This window comes from Aulonocara stuartgranti (assembly GCF_965226115.1).
Source record: "Aulonocara stuartgranti genome assembly, chromosome: 7".
NCBI lineage: Eukaryota > Metazoa > Chordata > Actinopteri > Cichliformes > Cichlidae > Aulonocara > Aulonocara stuartgranti.
This window is the reverse complement of record NC_138945.1, coordinates 18041638-18059744: the sequence shown is the minus strand read 5'-3', so window position 1 is coordinate 18059744 and position 18107 is coordinate 18041638. Positions and strand designations below refer to the sequence as shown.

The 18107-nt window shown below is 40.0% G+C and overlaps 1 protein-coding gene across 1 annotated transcript; it reads right to left on the bottom strand.

The window, feature by feature from the left end:
* Nucleotides 1-3641: 3641 nt before the first annotated feature.
* Nucleotides 3642-16421, bottom strand: aif1l (allograft inflammatory factor 1-like). Its single transcript, XM_082540952.1, has 6 exons — nt 16238-16421; nt 15991-16052; nt 14354-14420; nt 9125-9166; nt 8282-8444; nt 3642-5188 (listed from the first exon to the last, which is right to left on the bottom strand). Exons 1-6 carry the CDS (start codon nt 16260-16262, stop codon nt 5101-5103), a joined length of 447 nt encoding a protein of 148 aa, XP_082397078.1. The 5' UTR covers nt 16263-16421; the 3' UTR covers nt 3642-5100.
* Nucleotides 16422-18107: the final 1686 nt, after the last annotated feature.

The following is an 18107-nucleotide window of genomic DNA, read 5'->3' as shown; positions in this document are numbered from 1 at the left end:
ATTTGATTACATGTAAAAAAGAAAAAAAGAAAGAAAGAAGAATTCAGTGTAATTTGGTTACATAATTACAAAGTAAAACATTATATTAAATGGATTATATTATATCTTTTTGATTGGTTCTTGCCATAACATGAATGTTAACAGTTGTGAAATAGGGCTATGTACCAACACAACACAACTGATGATCCCAACCCCATTAAGAAGGCAAGAAATCCCACAAATGAACCCAGAGAAGGCACACCTGTGAAGTGAAATCCAACTCAGGTGACTGCATCATGAAGCTCACTGAGAGAAGGCTAAGGGTTTGCAGTGCTGTCAACAAGTGATAACATATCATATGATATATATGATATATTATCACTTGAAGCTCACCAAAAATAAGTTTTTGAAGTTTTCTTTAAAAAAGTATTATCAAATATGTTATGGTGGCTGGTGTCAGCTATATAATCATGACAGCTATATACTACTGGTTGTCAGACACAAACAGCACTGTATCTGAGGGGCACTAAGAAGGGTAAACTGGCCACGTTTTGTTTGTTTGTTTTTTTAACCGTACAAATCTTTGCATGTGTGTGTCATCACATGAAAGTATGTTCTTGAAGACACCAACTGCAGGAACAGTATTGTATTGTTAGTACAATATTGTATTATAATACAATATTGTTGTCAGTTTTGTATAAGTATTGCTTCATATCTTATTGCAGTATTTTTGTTTGTTTGCATCCACTAAGCAGGTCATGGGTTACAGTTAGAGCCTGACCCATATAAGATTTTTAAGACATCACTATTTGAGAATTTAAAAAAAATCCAATAGCTTGATATACCAGTCCATATTTGTTTTTCTTTCTGGCACATACATAAATAAATTGCCCAAATATTTGTTATGTCTAGGGATTTCTTTACTTCTTTAATCTAGGCCCCACTCTGCTCTGATCAGCTGGTTGTATCCAAAGGTAAGTTGTTAACAGAGAAGTTACAGAGTGGCCTCTGGTGGACAAAAAGTGTAAAACATCAACATCCATAGCTTGGTTGAAGTGTTTCTCCCGTCTCTTCTTCACTTTTTTAATATTTCATTTTACAGTCATTATAAATGCTAGATGATAATAGATAATATCGCCTGAAAATATCAGTCTGATGATAAATCGTTGGGGCTGTAGTTACATTTCACACCATAGCAAACTTAAATGTCATCCAGATGATTGTGGCAGCTCAATGAAAAAGACATATATACACAATAAACGCATTTAGTTGTATAGTTAGTTATGTCATATGCCAAAGTGGCTTACGTGTCCACGTGACAATTAAAGGCATCAACCAGAGACTGTAAGGATGCTAAATGCAAAAATAAATAAATAAATAAAAAAGTTGTAAAGAGAAACAATGCATATTAAATTAATGACACTACTTGAACAACATGTCAGGTTTATAATGTGGTTCCAGCAGGAAAAGTACTAAGAAAGCAGAGAAGCTAGCCAAGTTTCCCAAAAGCTGAATGTTTCTATTTTCATAAGTGTATTTCTATGAATGTTTAATTAGTGACAGTCTATTGGTTCATTACAGCCTGTATGTGACTTTGCTTTTATACCACCAGTTATCCCCTTTTTATTTTTCACGTTTCACTTTTACATTGCGTTTTTACCAACAAAGGATAGAAACCATGCCATAACTTGGACTGTCCAATAGATGGCGATGTCTGTGCAGGATCTGGTAAGGAGACAGATGATGAATATGCTGCCCTGCAGTGCCCTAAATCTCATACACACATAGCTAAGGCAAAATTTATTATGGTGTGCAACAAAAAGTGGCAAAAAATAGTTTTGTTATTGAAGACCGAATACGGGCCTGCGGATCGGTGTCTTTAAATAATTTCCCCCAGGGATCAATAAAGTATTCTGATTCTGATTCTGATTAAAGAGAAACCCAGCAGTGCCAGCAAATTCATCTTCCTCCACTATGCTACCATAAGCTCCTGACAGTTTATTACATGCAACAGTGGTTATCATTTTAATTAGAGACAGGCTTATTATAATCCTACTGGGCCCGCCTGTTTGCATGCTTGTTAAAGTATTGCTCATTATCCTCTACTCTGTTCCACACACAGGCAGCTGCTCTCCCCCCTAACAAGGAAAGTGAATGGGCCTCACATTTCATACAGAGAGCACAACACATTCAGACCAGTTTAAGAGACTGTCAATGCTCACGTTATTTTACCTGTTCGTGAAAACAAGCAAAACGAAAAGCTCGTGAGGACAAACAAGTAGCCTAATGCACTGAGACAATGACCCAACTTAGTGTGTACACCCAGATTCTCTTATGGTACACACATCACTTTTGTGTGTGTCCATGCAATACGGACATGGATATCTCCAAATTAGATAATATATCACCTTTTTCTGCATTTGTCAGCACTAAGACAAAGGATGTGCTGTAATCTAGCATAAGGATTCCCACTTTAATGGTCTGCCAATCTTTATGACTGTGGTGCCATTCAAGGACACTCACCTTTGAATGTACTGTAGCGAGATAAAATTACTATTTATCAAGTGAAATCTGTTGCTGTGTGGCTGCTGCTACATTCTAATCCAAAGTGCAGACTTTCGTCTGTAATTCAAGCAGTTTCACAAAACTGTTTAGGAATTACAGCAATGTTTCTACATAGCATTCAATTTCCAGAGTTGGACAATCTGAAATAATGTTTAATATTATAATAAGGTCCCCCCCCGGATGCTGTTGAGGTGGGAGTTATGGGATGGGGGCCTCTGCTACACCTTCCCAGCGCACGGCCAGGCTTCAACTTACAGGCAGCAAGCCAAAAGGATACAAGGACACCTTCCCCTGCCCGCCGCCTCTCACTGAGGGCAACTCCAGGTTGGAGTCCAGCCTCTCTCCATGAGAATCCAAGCCATGCATTGAGGTGAGGCGACTAGGTGTCTCTCGACCTCAACTAGCTCAGATTCAGAAGACGTGTCCCAAAAGCCAAACCTTAATAGCTGGAGAAAGTACTACCAGGGCCTCTGCCTGACTCACTTTTGCAGTCAATTATTGCTTATGGCCTTGAAACCACTGACATACTTAAATGATGGCTTCCTCTCTTGATATGTTACACCTTCAGTTTCTGCTCCTTTGGGGGTCTCCTCTGCCTTCCGTTTTATTTCAGTAAATGAAAAGCAAGCATATGTTGGGCTGACTTGACCCCTGAATATCTAATTTCTTGGTGATGAGAAACAAGCGTTGCTTTCTGATCTGCTTCGCAACATTTGGCTGAATCTGAGCAGGTGTTATAGCCCGATACACTTCAGGTTTCATCTTGCTGGTTTTATCAGCATTCACATCATCAGGAAACTCTAGTTACACCTACAGCCATACATGCATAACGTGCCTCCACTTTCTGACAAATGATGTGCTATGATTCAGATGTAAAAGTGGTTAATGCAATACTTTTGAACCATTTTTATTAAAGCAAGAAGTCAGCACTTAAATCACTTCCTTTGATTTAAGAATCCACTGGGCTCCTGTACAAAGGCCAAGTTACAAAAACTATATCACTGTTCAAATACTTACAAAACTAACCATCTGAAACTTGCTAACCCTAAAATCTTACCAGTTTAAGACAAGTTTTTCCACAGTGAACAACTCAACACTTGTGCCCAGTGTAAGAAGACTTTTAATTGCTTTGGCGTCGGCAAAACAATGTGTATCTTAACAACACTAAATATGTAAAATAACCACCAGACGAAAGACAAAGTATCATAATGGTGTTAAAACATGTTATGTGTCAAAGTACCAATTTCACAGTAAATACTGTTTGTTAAAAGAACATTTATACTGGGGAGACAAACACAGTCATAAATTACTTAACATGTAGGAGAAGAAACCATGTTAGAGATAAATGGCTGGCTTATGGAACAATATGAGGAAGACAATTCGACAAAGACAAATAACCAAATATCAGGTTACATTTTTTCAGTGGCATACAAATAATGGTTAGAAAAGGGGGAAGAAAAAAAAAGAACAGAAAAAATAAATCCACCATATGTGAACCTCACTCACTCAGAATATTGTGGAAACCAGTAACAAAAATACATCAGACACTTCAACAAACATCATTAAAACTCTCACCAAACACTAAATTATAGCATCTCACGGTTTTCTTGAATTCATACACTAAAAGGACTGCTTGAACTGAACACTAGTGTGCACTCCCTCCTCCAAACTGTGTAAGCTCTACAGTATCTGCATTTTGAGGCACTTGGAAATAATATGATTGTACGATGTGTAGTATAATATGTACATCTGTTCTGCTTGCGTGCCTGTATGTCAAACTTAGACTAGCGGTTCTAAACAGAGTCATACTTACTGCTTTTCAAGCCACACAAGGACACTGAAAGTCAACAACATGCCTTATCCTTTTACTAACATTGTGACTCACAAAGTACAGCAAGTACACACATGTACACCAGTGTGTGTTTTTTTTTTTATATATCATAAAGTGGGAATGATAACTTGGTTACTCATTCCAGATCAGTACTTTGACTCAAAAGGGGCTTTAGACCCAGAGGAAGTGGGTAGGGCTTGAAATCTCTGGCATCTGATCTGAAGCGAAGATGTTGACCAAGATAAGCCTGGCAGGAATGCATGAAAGAGTGCTAAGAAGAGTGCAAAAATGTGTTGGAATAAACTGTTCATTTTCCTTGTGCTTTTCCAAAAGCATAGTGCTCTAAATCATTAAAATCAATGTGTCAAAAAGAAAAAAAAGAAACAGACCGTGGAAGCAAAAGAGACCTCTGGAGAATTTTAAGTCTTCCCTTAAAATGCAACCATGAAACACACTACAAAATGTAATTTATCAAGCTGATTACAAGTTACTATTATCACTGCTACATTTTAATTAAAGGAGGGAAAAAAGAGGAATAAAATATTCACAGTCAAACAATTTTAGTGAGTTTTGGGCTCAGTCTTTCAAACAGAAAACTCACACACATCATATATTCACAAAATGACGTTCTTGATCACTGGTCCCACATGAACACGACACTCCACATTATTCCACATAGCTATTGATGGTCCCTCAGCTCCTTTAGCAGCATGGAGGCCTGACACTTAAGGAAGGCTAGCGATGTCCCGCTTTGGAGGGGGTCCGGCCGGCTTGCAGGGAGAGCCATTGGCTTTGTCTTCAAAAACCAAAACTCTGTGGAGAGAGATGAGTCATGGGCAGTTAACACAAGATCTCCATTTAATGTTAATTTGAGCGTATCCCAGCAGGGAAGTTGCACCCTCTATAGGTCCATCACAGGACCAGCAGAGCAGTATTTACATCATTGTCACCATGCGTAATTGCAGCTCAATGCAATTACGCATGTAAATATGATGAACATGGCTATCTGAAGTTCAAACCCAGCCTCAGAAGGGGAACAAAGGTGATTTAGGAGAGTGTGAACATGACAGGTTGTTGCTGGTCTGGGTATTTCACTTTTAAAGGCTGATCTACTGGGATTTTCCCACACAACCAGTTGTAGGATTTACAAAGAATGGTCTGAAAGAAAATATCCAATAAATGTTGATGAAAATCTGTTGTTAATATAAGAGGAATATGGCCAGATTGCTTTAAGCTGATAGGAAGCCCAGAGCAACATGAATAACCACTTTAACAAAGAATAATAAAGAACATCCCTGAATGCACAACAGGGCAAACCTTGAACCAGCTGTGCTACAGCATCAGAAGACCACTCCTGTCAGCTAAGAACTGGAAAATGAGGCAACAATTGACACAGACTCACCAAAACCGGACAGAAGTTTGGATAAATGCTGCCTGGTCTGTTGGTTTCTGCAACATTTGCCCGTAAAAGCATAGCTCTACCCTGTATCAACAGTTTAGGCTAGTGGTGTAAAGGTGTGGGAAACGTGTTCATCACAACCTTTGGACCAATTAGCACTACCTGAGCATCTTTTAAAACACCACAGTATTGTTGCTGACCAACTCCATCCCTTTATGACCACACATCTTCAGAAGACAAGATAATCTGTCATGTCAAAGCTCAAATCATATTAAACTGGGTTTTTGAACATGACAGCAAGTTCAATGTGACCACCAAAATCACCAGATCTCAATCTAATAGAGCATTGGAATGTAGTAAAATAAGAGTCACACCAAAGATGTGCAACTGGCAAATCTGCCACAACTACGTGATGCTATCATGTCAATATGGAGCTAAATCTCAGGAATTATTCTGCACCTTGCTGAATCTGTGAAATGGAGAATTAGGACAATTCTCAAGGCAAAACAGTACTAGCAAGATCCTAATAAAGTGCCTTGGCATGTTCCCTTCAGCACCACGGAGAGAGGCATAAAGACTGTAAAATATTAATTTAGATGTAAATTTAAAAGACTGACAGTAGACACAGGATGTAGCAGTCAGGCAAGAAGCAGCTGAGCAATAAGTGAAAGGAATGGAATGAAAGGAAACCACAAAAGGACCGAAGGCAACAGTGGTTCAGACTGGACACAGCACAGTGAGTGATCTGACAAGAGCTATTCAGAGCAAATGCCTGCCTTTAACTTCCTTTTTTGGAAAACTCTGCAAAGCTCCAGTAAGCTCATAAGGAGTAATGATCCCAGTGACGAAACAGGCACTCAGCAACTCAAACTCTGGCACATTCCTCTGACCACTACTCTCACTCATTTTTCTTCACACTTAGGACTTGTCTGCCATTCTACCCGTCACCACTAATATTCATCAATGTAATGTTTGAACTGAAGAGTTTTCATGACCATTGTGACCATGTTCTGTCAGCATAAGGATTTGTGATTTTTACAGAGATGAGCACACATCTGTATTTTACCCAAAGTGCAAGCATATTTTAAAAGGGGTTGAGGTGGGAATTCTGGCATCTTAATAGCAGATGGCCAATAGTTTTAAAGGGAGCGACTCACGTGGACTTTGATGCCTGTGCAGCCAGACCAGCTGCAATAACATTGAACAGACTGTTTAATGTTATGGCATCTATGTGTGTTGTTTAATCAGTGTGACTTTATTATCTGATAAAGACTCCATTACACTTATCTCTTCAAAGAGCAAGGTTTCCTTTGCTGCTCTCCTGCAAGACCTTTAACAAATCCCTACACGGCTCATTTGTCAATCAAAATCTTGGTCTAACAAATTATGACTGTGTCTTCTTTTGTACTTGTGCACTGCACTAACACTAACTTAGCCCAGTTGCGGAGCTTGGTGTCATTCATTGCCCTCTAATTACAACCAAAATCAATTATTGTCCTGCCAAATGCTTTGAATAACATCAGTCTAAAGCTGTTCCGTGGCCTCAGCTTCTCCCTCTCATATCCTCTCGAGACCCCCCCCCCCCCCCCCCCCAAAAAAAAACAAAAAACCCACATGAAATAAAAGCTATACTATACGCTCCTTCTGAGGTATAGTATTACATGTATTAGAAAGTGTAACCAAATACTGATAAATGTTATTTCTGGATGCAACAACAGTGTTACTAGATTATCAGCAAGCAGACAAGAGAAGCAGGAAGGGATTTAAATGTTTATAAATAGCAGCTGTGGGATTATGGGATACACTTTTGAACAACATTTGAGTGTTGTTCAAAAGTGAGGAGGAAATGCTATGCATTTTCTCTGCTTGCTGTTTTTCAGGATTATAAGATTTGTCTGCTAAAGGGTCCAGCCAGCTTAGTCCAGCAGAGCTGACACGCAGCAGCCATTACAGGCTCTAGCTCCTGTAGGTTGACCTAGTGCAAGGCTGCTTTAAAAGGCTTACACTGGCTACATTAACACATTTAAAAACAGGTGCACCACTTTATCCCCTGGGGAGCATGAAAAAGTTATTACATATTCTATAGACACCATTTCTATTGTAAAGGGTACATTTTAATGACACAGTATGGTAAATTTTGGTGGCTTTGTCAGGCCTATGCAACCACAAGTGGTTAATCAGACTATTCTCAGTACCCTAAGATTAGGATCCCCACTACAGAGAGGGATGAGCTGACTATGGATAGGCTACCGAGATGGGTTTTGTTATCATGCTGATTAGCAGCCAATGCAGCATGTGGGCTGTGACATCATCCCTTGTCATCCCTGAACCCCCTGCTGTTAAGGAAGCAATTGGCTGACACAGCACACAGTTCATATCCTCCCTATTAGACATGTGAACACAAGCAATGAACCAGCACACAGTCATACATTAAACAAAATATCACTGTTAAAAACAAAAACAACCCCAAACACACATGCACACACACTAAAAGGGGGTTTACTTACAATTTGAGCACAGCTGAGCGCTTGCCAAGCATCATCTTGACAAAGTCCCTGTAGTTAATGGTGTTGCTGCTGCCGCCTGTCACCTCCACGATCATTTTTTTCAACTCCAAGTGGGTCTTGGGCACTCCCAGTTTCTCCATCATCCGCTTGAGACCCATCAGATCTGAGACAAAGTGGAGTTGACAAATGGATCCACGATTAGCAGAAAAAGGTGAATTGCTTTCCTATTTATGTACAAGTCTTTCTTTTCCACAATAATATGAAGAAAAGAAAAAAAACTTTCAAAAATGCTAAATTACATCAACACCTACAATAGACTTGACTAAATTTACACAGAAAGTTTCAAGCATTTATCACACAGAGATCGTTTCTGTCTAACAGTTTTATAATGTCTGCTTCTGACAGAAATACCATTTATTTCAGCTGGAATGAGTTTAAAATACATTGTAATGATTTGGTAAAAGTGCTTCTGAATCACAAAGATATCTGTGCAAAATTATGGAAAACCAATATTAATTGTGCAGAGACCAGAAAACTGAATAGGGGCTAATATTCAGAGATATTTTGCTGACTGGGGAAGTTTTATAGGACATACAGGAGCTTGTTTTAGGAACCGCAAACAGATCCTGACACTACAGTTGGCCCCACACCTGTTTCAAAACCTTCCACAACAATGGACAGAACAGTCTCACTTCCCATGCAGCACACAGCAAAGTAACATGAGCCTGTTTAAATCCTGCGCCCACTGGGGGCAGACAACACACACACAGTATTAATTACTGTTGTCTCATGTCAACATGGGCTTGAGCGACAGTTGTTATCTGGGTTGTTTTTTTTACTCACCAATCTCTCCTTGGTCGTTCAGGTCAAACTCAGCATATTTATCTGCAAAACAAGCACAGGAGATTATTACCAACAGTGGTAGTTCATTCACCATCCCCCACACACATACACACCTCGCAGTACAACACTAACAAGCACCAACCTCCAGAGAGCATATTACATGTCAGCAAAACAGTTAGCACACTCTGCCCAGTGATCTCAACATCTTACACTGTGCTGACAGCTGACCTAGCAAAGACACAAACAGCTGATAAGGACAGGTGGGTTTTTGTGTGTGTTCTCCCACATCTCTGAGCAGGAAGCAAGCAATCTGGCAGCTGCAGGGAGCCGTGGCAGCCAGATTAAGAGTCAGAAGGTCAGGAAGTTAAAACAGTACTTCAAGTTTAAACAGAGTGAAAAGAAAGATGTTTGGGCCCAAAATCGCCAAGCACAGCAGCATACAGACAGTTCATGGGCTGTGAACAATCTCAGCCCACGAGGGCCGGTGTCCCTGCAGGTTTTAGATCTCACCTTGGGTCAGCACACCTGAATCACATGATTAGTTCGTTACCAGGCCTCTGGAGAACTTCGGGACATGTTGTTGAGGAGCTAATTTAGCCGTTTAAATCAGCTGTGTTGGTTCGAGGACACATCTAAAACCTGCAGGGACACCGGCCCTCGTGGACTGAGATTGCCCACCCCTGCTCTATACTCATTTCACTATAAAGAAACAAAAGTTGTAATTACTGAACATTCGAGACACTAACACATTGTCATTGTTGAAAACACTCCCTTAACAACTCCTCATTCGTGGTTTCAGCTAAAGAAAAAAAAACCCTTGTTATTTATGCGATAGAATAACTTGGATGTATGTGACCAAATGTTACAATTTTTTTTTTTTAAATTAGCATAGAACAACATTTACCATTAATACTTGGAGGGAAACTCTTATAATAGATGCAGTGAAAACTTTAGGAGAAATAAATCTAGTATCATCAATTTAGTATCCTTCTAAACGTCAGTTAGGGACACAATCTCTGCAGCTATGATGGTGAATAATGATCTGAAGAGTTGATGGTTTTGGCAACATTGTGACATCACGAGGTAGCTGACCTGTGACCTCTTTGAATATAAAATGTTGAATTGAAATTTCATTGGTTTTTCTCGAGTCTAAGTGAACTATTGGGTCAAATCTGAAATTCCTCAGGAGATATCACAATTGTGAGAACGGGACAGATGGAGGGATAGCCTGAAAACATAACGCCTCCAGCCGCAGCTCTAACGGGAGCATGAAAATCTCATCTAGGACTAAAACAAGTCATGACTTTCATCACTGATAAATCAGACATTTCTTTTCTTTTCTTCCTATTGAAAAAAAAAAAATATCACTTTGCTGTATCACACCAAAAGAAAACAATTCACACATTTTAAAACATGGAATTGAAAAAGTCGGTTGCTTTTTTTTTTTAAAGCTTTCATTTCTAAACTGGGATGGAATGAAATGGAATTGGCCTAAAGATTACTCTTGGTATATCGTCTAATCTAAGTGGTTTTAACCACAGACAGGCTTAAGAATAAATAGTAATTACTAACCACTGGATTTGCATTCACTTATAAAAGCACAACATAAACATGTCAATGAAGTGACTGCTTCTTCGGAAGCGGACATTTTTCCGCTTCTGCCTAAATTTTTCTGTTCCCTTTTCCCTGGAAGAGCACTTTAGTCAGATTACACTTGCTATTTCTGTACCACAATGGGAGCTCTGTGTGTGTGTGTTGGGAGGGACAGAGAGAGGGTACTGTGTTAACTGAGCGAACCCGTGGGGAGTGGGACGGGACAATGCCGACCCTGTTCGTAAACTCTGAGGAGTGGGCCTCCGCACACACATGCGCACACACACAGCAGTTTTTGAGTGGGCCACTTGTCGTAGCGCAGCCTGTTGATCATCTGCAGCCACAGAAAACGGCTCAACTGCACAAAACTCAAGTCTTCAGTTGCTCCTCCAGACCCAAATTCTTTTGGCAAGTGATGCTAGAAAATAAATGGCATCAAATTCTCAAGAAAGCCTTAAATATACTTTATTTTTTACTTTTCTCTGACATTCATAAGGAGGTCTGAAGTGTAAGTTTGATTTAGACAAAGTTGTTTGTCTACCACCCACTTAGTCAGCTCATCAAAAGGGATTTTCCATTTTTAAAAAAGGAGGGTGACTTGCTGATAAAATAGCTGCAATGGACGGTGACCACACTGACTTCCTCTGCCACTTTGGCCAACAGATAAACACAAGGATTTCCCATCACTTTAAAAGACCCTAACCCCCAGGGCAGAGGCCACTGTCAATTAGCTTCTGTTTAGTCAAAATAAAAACAGCCCCCCCCCCCAAAACACAACTTCAGTTTTCTTTTTGGTTTGTCTGAGAGTGATGAGAAACAAAAACAACCTGTGGAACTCTAAGCAAAGGTACAGTGCTAGTTTGTGTCTGTGTCTGTGTCTGTGTGTGTGTGTGCGCGCGTGCACTAATTCTGAGCAAATGCAGGCTACATACTTTAGCTCAATCGGTAGTTGATTATCAGCACCATCTTTTCATTTTAGTCCCAGATTAGTCTGTGTTTACTTTGCCAAGTGGCCACAATTACCAGGCAAGCTAACAGGGGGGACTAACACGCACACTTTACACTTTTTTAGAATTTGTGGTTGCAGAAGTTTGTTTTATTTAAACTTTTTAACTGTAATCGAGTTAATGGGACTGAAAAACTCAGACACAGGTTGATGCGTTCTGTCCTCTTTGCGCAGCAGTGGTTCAGGGGGTAGAGATGGTATGACTGATGGACTGATTCCTTAGCTACTCCAGTCTTCAAGATACTGAACTCAGAGTTTCCCTGGACACTTCTCCACAGCAGTGCGTTCACAAATGTTAGACAGGGTGCTTGGGTATGAATGTGTGTACTGATGATTCGACACCGATACTGGTATGTATTGGACATGGCAGGAGTTGCATCGGTGAATCCCTTGGGCTGAAGTAGCTAGGGCTGTACTCTCCAGGTTGATTAGTGGACTGGTTTGTTAACACAGTCTCATTTGACCAAATACTCATTTGTTGGATAACTGCTGCTGTTAGAAGGAGAAAAGATCTGTACCGATGAGTACAATTTATGTATGTACAATGCTTGAGACTAAGGCTCCGTTCACACTGCAGGTCTTAATGCTCAATTCCGATTTTTTGATCAAATCCGATTTTTTTGTTTGGTTGTTCACACTACAAATAAAATGTGACAGCAAACGCGCTCTAATGTGAACCGTTCACGGCCCTAAAGCGGCCTGCATGCGCAAAAGAAGACATCACACACACACACACACACACAATGCTCTGTTTAGACTCAGACCAAACAGTATTGTTTGATGGCCCTTAATATAAAGACCTGTTTCGGACTTTACATTTTCCAATTTTGCTTGAAGTTTTTTTGTTATTTAAATATGACCTAATAATTATCCTTATTGCTGTTTTAGAGAGGAGCAGTGCTTCAAAGGATAGCTGCAGATTTCTGTCAGAATCTGCAGATTAAACAGTACAAATAAAATGTTCACATTTCTCCAATGTTGTCTTCCAAACAGTTTCACTAACATCTACACTGGATGGCCAGGAAGCGATCACGATGTCGTCGGGCGCTTCTCTGGCGCTGATAATAGGCGTCTGTCTTGTGTCAGTGACGAAAAAGACGTATTTAATGCGACATGACCATTCACACAACAGTCGCTTTCTAAAACATCAGATATGTATCGGATTCAGTACCACATACGAAAGTGACCCAGATCAGATTTGAAAGTATCGGATTTGTGCTGTTCACACTGTCATACTATGATCGGATATAGGTCGCATAGTGTCCAAAAAGTCAGATTTGATGCACTTTTGCCTGCAGAGCGAACGTAGCCTTAGAGTGTGAGAATAATAGAATCAATACTTTGATATATTTGGTCTAAAAATTGTCCCCATCCAAAATCTGGGTGTAAAACTTAATTTTTCATTAAAACTGAAAAAAAATTCACAGTTGTAATTGCTCAGAACATGAGGCTTATTAGTGTTATTGCTCATTAGTTAGAGTGCTGAAATCACCAGCTGAAACAGCTCTATTTTAAAAAATCATATTAATATTGGAAAGCTTATATTGGTCAGCTCCAAAACTGTTATTTCTGTAAAGTAACTTTGTTAATGTGATTTAATATGTTTCACACACTATATTTTCATGTTTTTTAGATTTCATTTATGTTAATAAGGCCAGCAGCCTGAGTACCCTGTGGCTGATTAATTTAATCTAGTGACTAACTGATAGGAATAATTACATTCAGCCATGAAAGTAGTAACAAGTGTCCAAAAACCAAACAAATCAATGAAAACTTCAATATAGAGTCACCTGAATATGCAAAATTAATTTAAAAAAAACCCCCAAACCTGCATTGGGTTTTATGGAAGTGTTAAAATAAAATAGGACTACATTTTATCTTGGTTTTTTTTGTTCCATGTGCTGGGTTGCAATGAGTCGATCTGACTGGTAGTTAAAAGTAGTGTGACCTTTAAGCCTCTGGGACAATGTGGAAAAGACGGGGGGGGGGGGAACCCAGCAAACCTCCCAGGACCCTGGTGCTTGGTCCCATTTCTGTTTATATATTACTGCTCCATTTCCTCCAGCAAGCATGCAATGTAAGTAGGACACTGGAGCATTTTTTCTTCTTCATTGCAATACTTACGCTGTTTTTTTACAATAAACTGCGTTTTTGGTCTGATGTGAAACCGATTAAAAAACTCACACCGACTGTAAAAAGAAAAAAAAAAATCTACATGCCTTAAATGTAAACGCAATATCTGTGGAATGGGGAAGGAGTTCTTTTCTAAATTGTGCAACCTTTATTCCTGTATTCAGCAAGTATCAATGTTTTTACTCCTGTTCCCAGGAGCTAGGAGTTTACCCAGGAAAGCTCCGAATATTGCAACAACAAGCAGAGTCACGCCCCGGCACATTCCTACCAGGCCACTAAGGACTTGGCCTTACAAATGTTTTAGAAATCACAGCATTCTGTCTTTCCCACAGAGAAAAACAAAATGCTGAAGACTAAAGGATTGTGTGTGTGTGTGTGTGTGTGTGTATATTGCCTGCCAAGTAAAAAAATATTTAAGCTAAGACAAAAGCCAGGAAAAACCCCAGCCACACCACCGCAGATAGCCATCAGCTGAAGGAAGGGCTGGATTTTCTTACTTTTGAAACCTTCCAACTTTTCAGCCAGGTCTTCTTCATCACTGTATTTCTGGTCTTCCAGGTACTCCTGAGAAAGAGGAAGGGGGTAAAACAAAAGTGAAGCTGGTCATAAAATACAGGTTTTACAAGTTTAATGAAACTGGGACTACTTTTTCATCTTCCTTGTTAGATTCCAGCGAATTCCCCACACATAAACAGAACTTTCAGCACACCAAATCTGACTGTGTCCTGTCCAAATTTTGAACTGGAGACCAACGACTCCCTTTACTGTCGTCACTTATCACCGCGTTCATTAAGTGGAACACCTCGCAAGGGTATAAAGCTGCCAGAAGGGAGCTAATGTAATAAAATTATAATGATGCAACATGGCGTGTGGGAGTCATCCACAATCCTTGCAGGACAGAGCGAGAGCCAGAACGATAGAGCGTGCCGTTGTTCTTCGTGCTGACCTCAGTGTGTCTATCGAACTTGCAATTAAGTGTAAAGAGGATAAACACCACGACTGGACCTTTATCAGGGATGCCTGACTCAGCTGTGCTGAATCACACAGCAATTTCCCACACAGAAGTGTCCTGCTAGTCATTTACGTTATGTAAACAAAGGGAGGGCCAGTTTTATGAGTCGTGAAAATCTATAAGGAACGGTTAAACCGAAATACAGATATATGGATTACACTTTACATCTATGAGCAAATTACAGTCATTTTATTTTGTTTTCGGTCATGAAAAACAAGAAGAATAGTGCCAAAATTTCCTTGTCACGTTTACATATCTTGCACATGTTATTAGTTCCTCATTAATGGAGCCTTAATAAGAAAAATAAATAAATAATAGAGAGTGATGCCAGAATACAGAACACAGAAGCTGAGATTTGAGATCGGGAACTACAAGATGCAGTCATGATAATACAGCGGAATTAAATGGATGTCACTGTACAAAAGAAAATCCTGGATTTAATCACAAAATAACTGATATTTTTAGACAGAGCCGCTTAGAAACCAGGGGTCATTTCTCTAATGAACAAATAAATACAAGCAGTGCGTAGTGGCAACTGGGACTGCTGTGCAAATACATTACTGTCACTGGCTCCTTTCCAAGTGGCCTGCCTTTTTTTATTTTTATACATATATGTGTACATTTTGCCGCAGCAGTGAGCTGATGACATCCAAAGCAGAGGAGGAAAACAGATTACACAGATATCTCGTCAAACTACGGCTGACGAAGCGTGTTAAACAAAGAGCTCATTGTAACACCTGTTTCCCGTCGGCACGAAACGCGTTTTAAACGTTTCCCACATTGATATAATCGGGACAGAGGGAGACGTTCACGGTCCTTTAGCACGGAGCTGTGTGACAGCATGCAACCATTCAACAAGTGCACCCCAGACCCTGCAGTTGGTGACGGAGGGAAATCAATAAAAATGCATCATCAACAGCATGGTCACGGCCAGCTTCAAAACACGAGACAGTGGCGTTTTGATTTCTAATTCACCGCACTCCTGAGACAGTTACCCGGGAATGCACCGAATCCTCAAAAACGAGGCCAAGGCCAAGTCAAGTGTGCGCGAGCTCATTAAAATTCAAATTACCGTGAAGTGCCGTTAGAGAAGCTCGCGGCAAATAAAGAGAACACGCGTACCTGGTTTATTTCTTCCAGTTTTTGCCTTTGCTGGTCTTTTAACAGCCCGAAGGCTTTTCCACCTGCCAAACAAAAGAAAGTGAGGTTATTTTTATTAAATAGCTGGTTAATACTAACACAGGCTTAGCCTGGACGGTAGCCGGTCTGCTCTATTGTAAAGACTAACATTAAGCTGTAGCTAGCCACAGACATAAGCAGATGCCCGCTAAAGGGGGGCATGGCAGTCCGTAACCATTTTATTTATTACCTTGGAGATTTTTACTTGAAGGCATCCCGGAATTTATCTGTGATGTAAAAATCCAGAAAATGGAAAAAAAAAAATTCCGAGCCAGAAGGCTGCCGCAACTGTCCGCCTGGGAGATACTCCTATTTAGAGAATGGGCTCAATAGGCCACTCACTGCACCGGTGTCAAAACATACACTATTATCAACGGAACATCCGATCAGTCCTTTCAAAACAAAACGTTGAAATCCAAGAAAGTTGATTCTGTTCTTCTGGAAGTAGTGTTTTCAGTGGGAGAAACGTCACGCACGCACTGAACTGGAGAGCGACTCCTTCAGTCTCAGCTGACTTTATAAACAGCACATTGGCATAATGACCGAAACTATACTATAGCACCAGTGACTAACAATGAGGTCAGTTTCATGATCAAATTGCCATGACTGCAATCGCACATTGTAAGATGGTAAAAGAGTTACCCTTATGCCCCCTCAGCGATTCAGAGATGGTCTTTCCCTTTTCACCTAAATGGCCTCCTTGACTCCCTGCACAAACCACCATTCCTTCCTGTCCAGGATCTGTACATCTTCATCACTGAAAGGGTGACCACTGGCCTGTAGGTGTGACTGCAGAGCTCTTCTGTGTTGTTTCAGAGTTCTAGCGTGCGGTATGTTGATGTTCGGATTCTGATTACTTAATCGGTTGTTAAAATAATGAAACAGATATTAATCATAGACTTTCAGCTTTCCAGAGCCCAATGTGAGGTCGTGAAATACCTTACTTTGTATTGTTTTGCCAAACGCAAACGCTTCCCACTGAGACATATGGGCACAATCTGCATCAATGTTACGAGTCTATTTAAAACTCCACGCACATTACATGGGACAGCCACATTTCTTCTGCTTTATTAACAATTTGCTCTTATTTTGAAAGGTGAAATATCCACATTCCGGTATCACGACGCAGAAACGCTCCTCTCGTCAGTAAGTGATGCGCTGAGTAAACTGGAACGCCTTCGCCATCACGTGGCCTCTGAGGAATCTGCTCACAATAAATCCGTGACCAAGACAATACACGGGCAGTGAAGGGTAAATATCCACATCGGAGCAAACAAGCTGACTGGGATGAATTAAAAGGTGAAATAAATGTGCAGAAATACATTTGAGGTAAGGTATCTATACAAACATCTTTTGTGAAACAATCGCTCTATAGTAAAAAAAAAAAATTGCATTAACATATTATTCCGCAAAACTGGATTTCAGCACATCCAGTAAAATGTTAATTTACTCCCCTGATTTAATCTGACTCGCCGTCCTTTCATTGGACGAGGCTTTACACTCGTGTTAAAAACGACGTTTTTGTTCCACGTGTAACACATTTTGTGTGAATTTTAACACGTGTAAAAAAAAACACCCAAAAACCAAAAAAAATCTTTCAAAACAACACGTGTTGTGTTAGATCTGACACGCCATGTTATTCAGGCACCAAATGTGCTAAAATCTAAAACATAATACAATATTGAGGAAACACAACTTGTGTTATATATGAAAGTACATGATGTACAGCATCAGTGTGGAGGAATTTTAAGGTCATGCCAAAGAATCTCAACCTGATTGAAGTCTAGATGTTAACTAAGCCACTCCAACATCTTTATTTTATTTTATTTTAATATTATTTTGAGTCATTCAGAGGTGGACTTGCTGATGTGTATTGTATCATTGTCCTGGTACATGACTCAGGTGCTCTTGAGCTTCAGGGTGTGAACTGATGGCCACACATTCTCCTTCAGGATTTTCTGGTAGAGAGCAGAATTCATGGTTCTATCAATCACAGGACTGACAATAAACTGGACTGGGCTAAAACACCACTGCAGTTTACAGGAAGGGCCAGAGCTGTT

Coding starts and splice junctions, on each gene's coding strand:
- aif1l (XM_082540952.1), bottom strand. CDS start 16,262: ATGCCTTCAAGTAAAAATCTCCAAG. Junction 9,167..14,353: donor AAAGTTGGAAGGTTTCAAAA/GTAAGAAAATCC, acceptor CTTGTTTTGCAG/ATAAATATGCTGAGTTTGAC. Junction 8,445..9,124: donor GAACGACCAAGGAGAGATTG/GTGAGTAAAAAA, acceptor ACTTTGTCTCAG/ATCTGATGGGTCTCAAGCGG.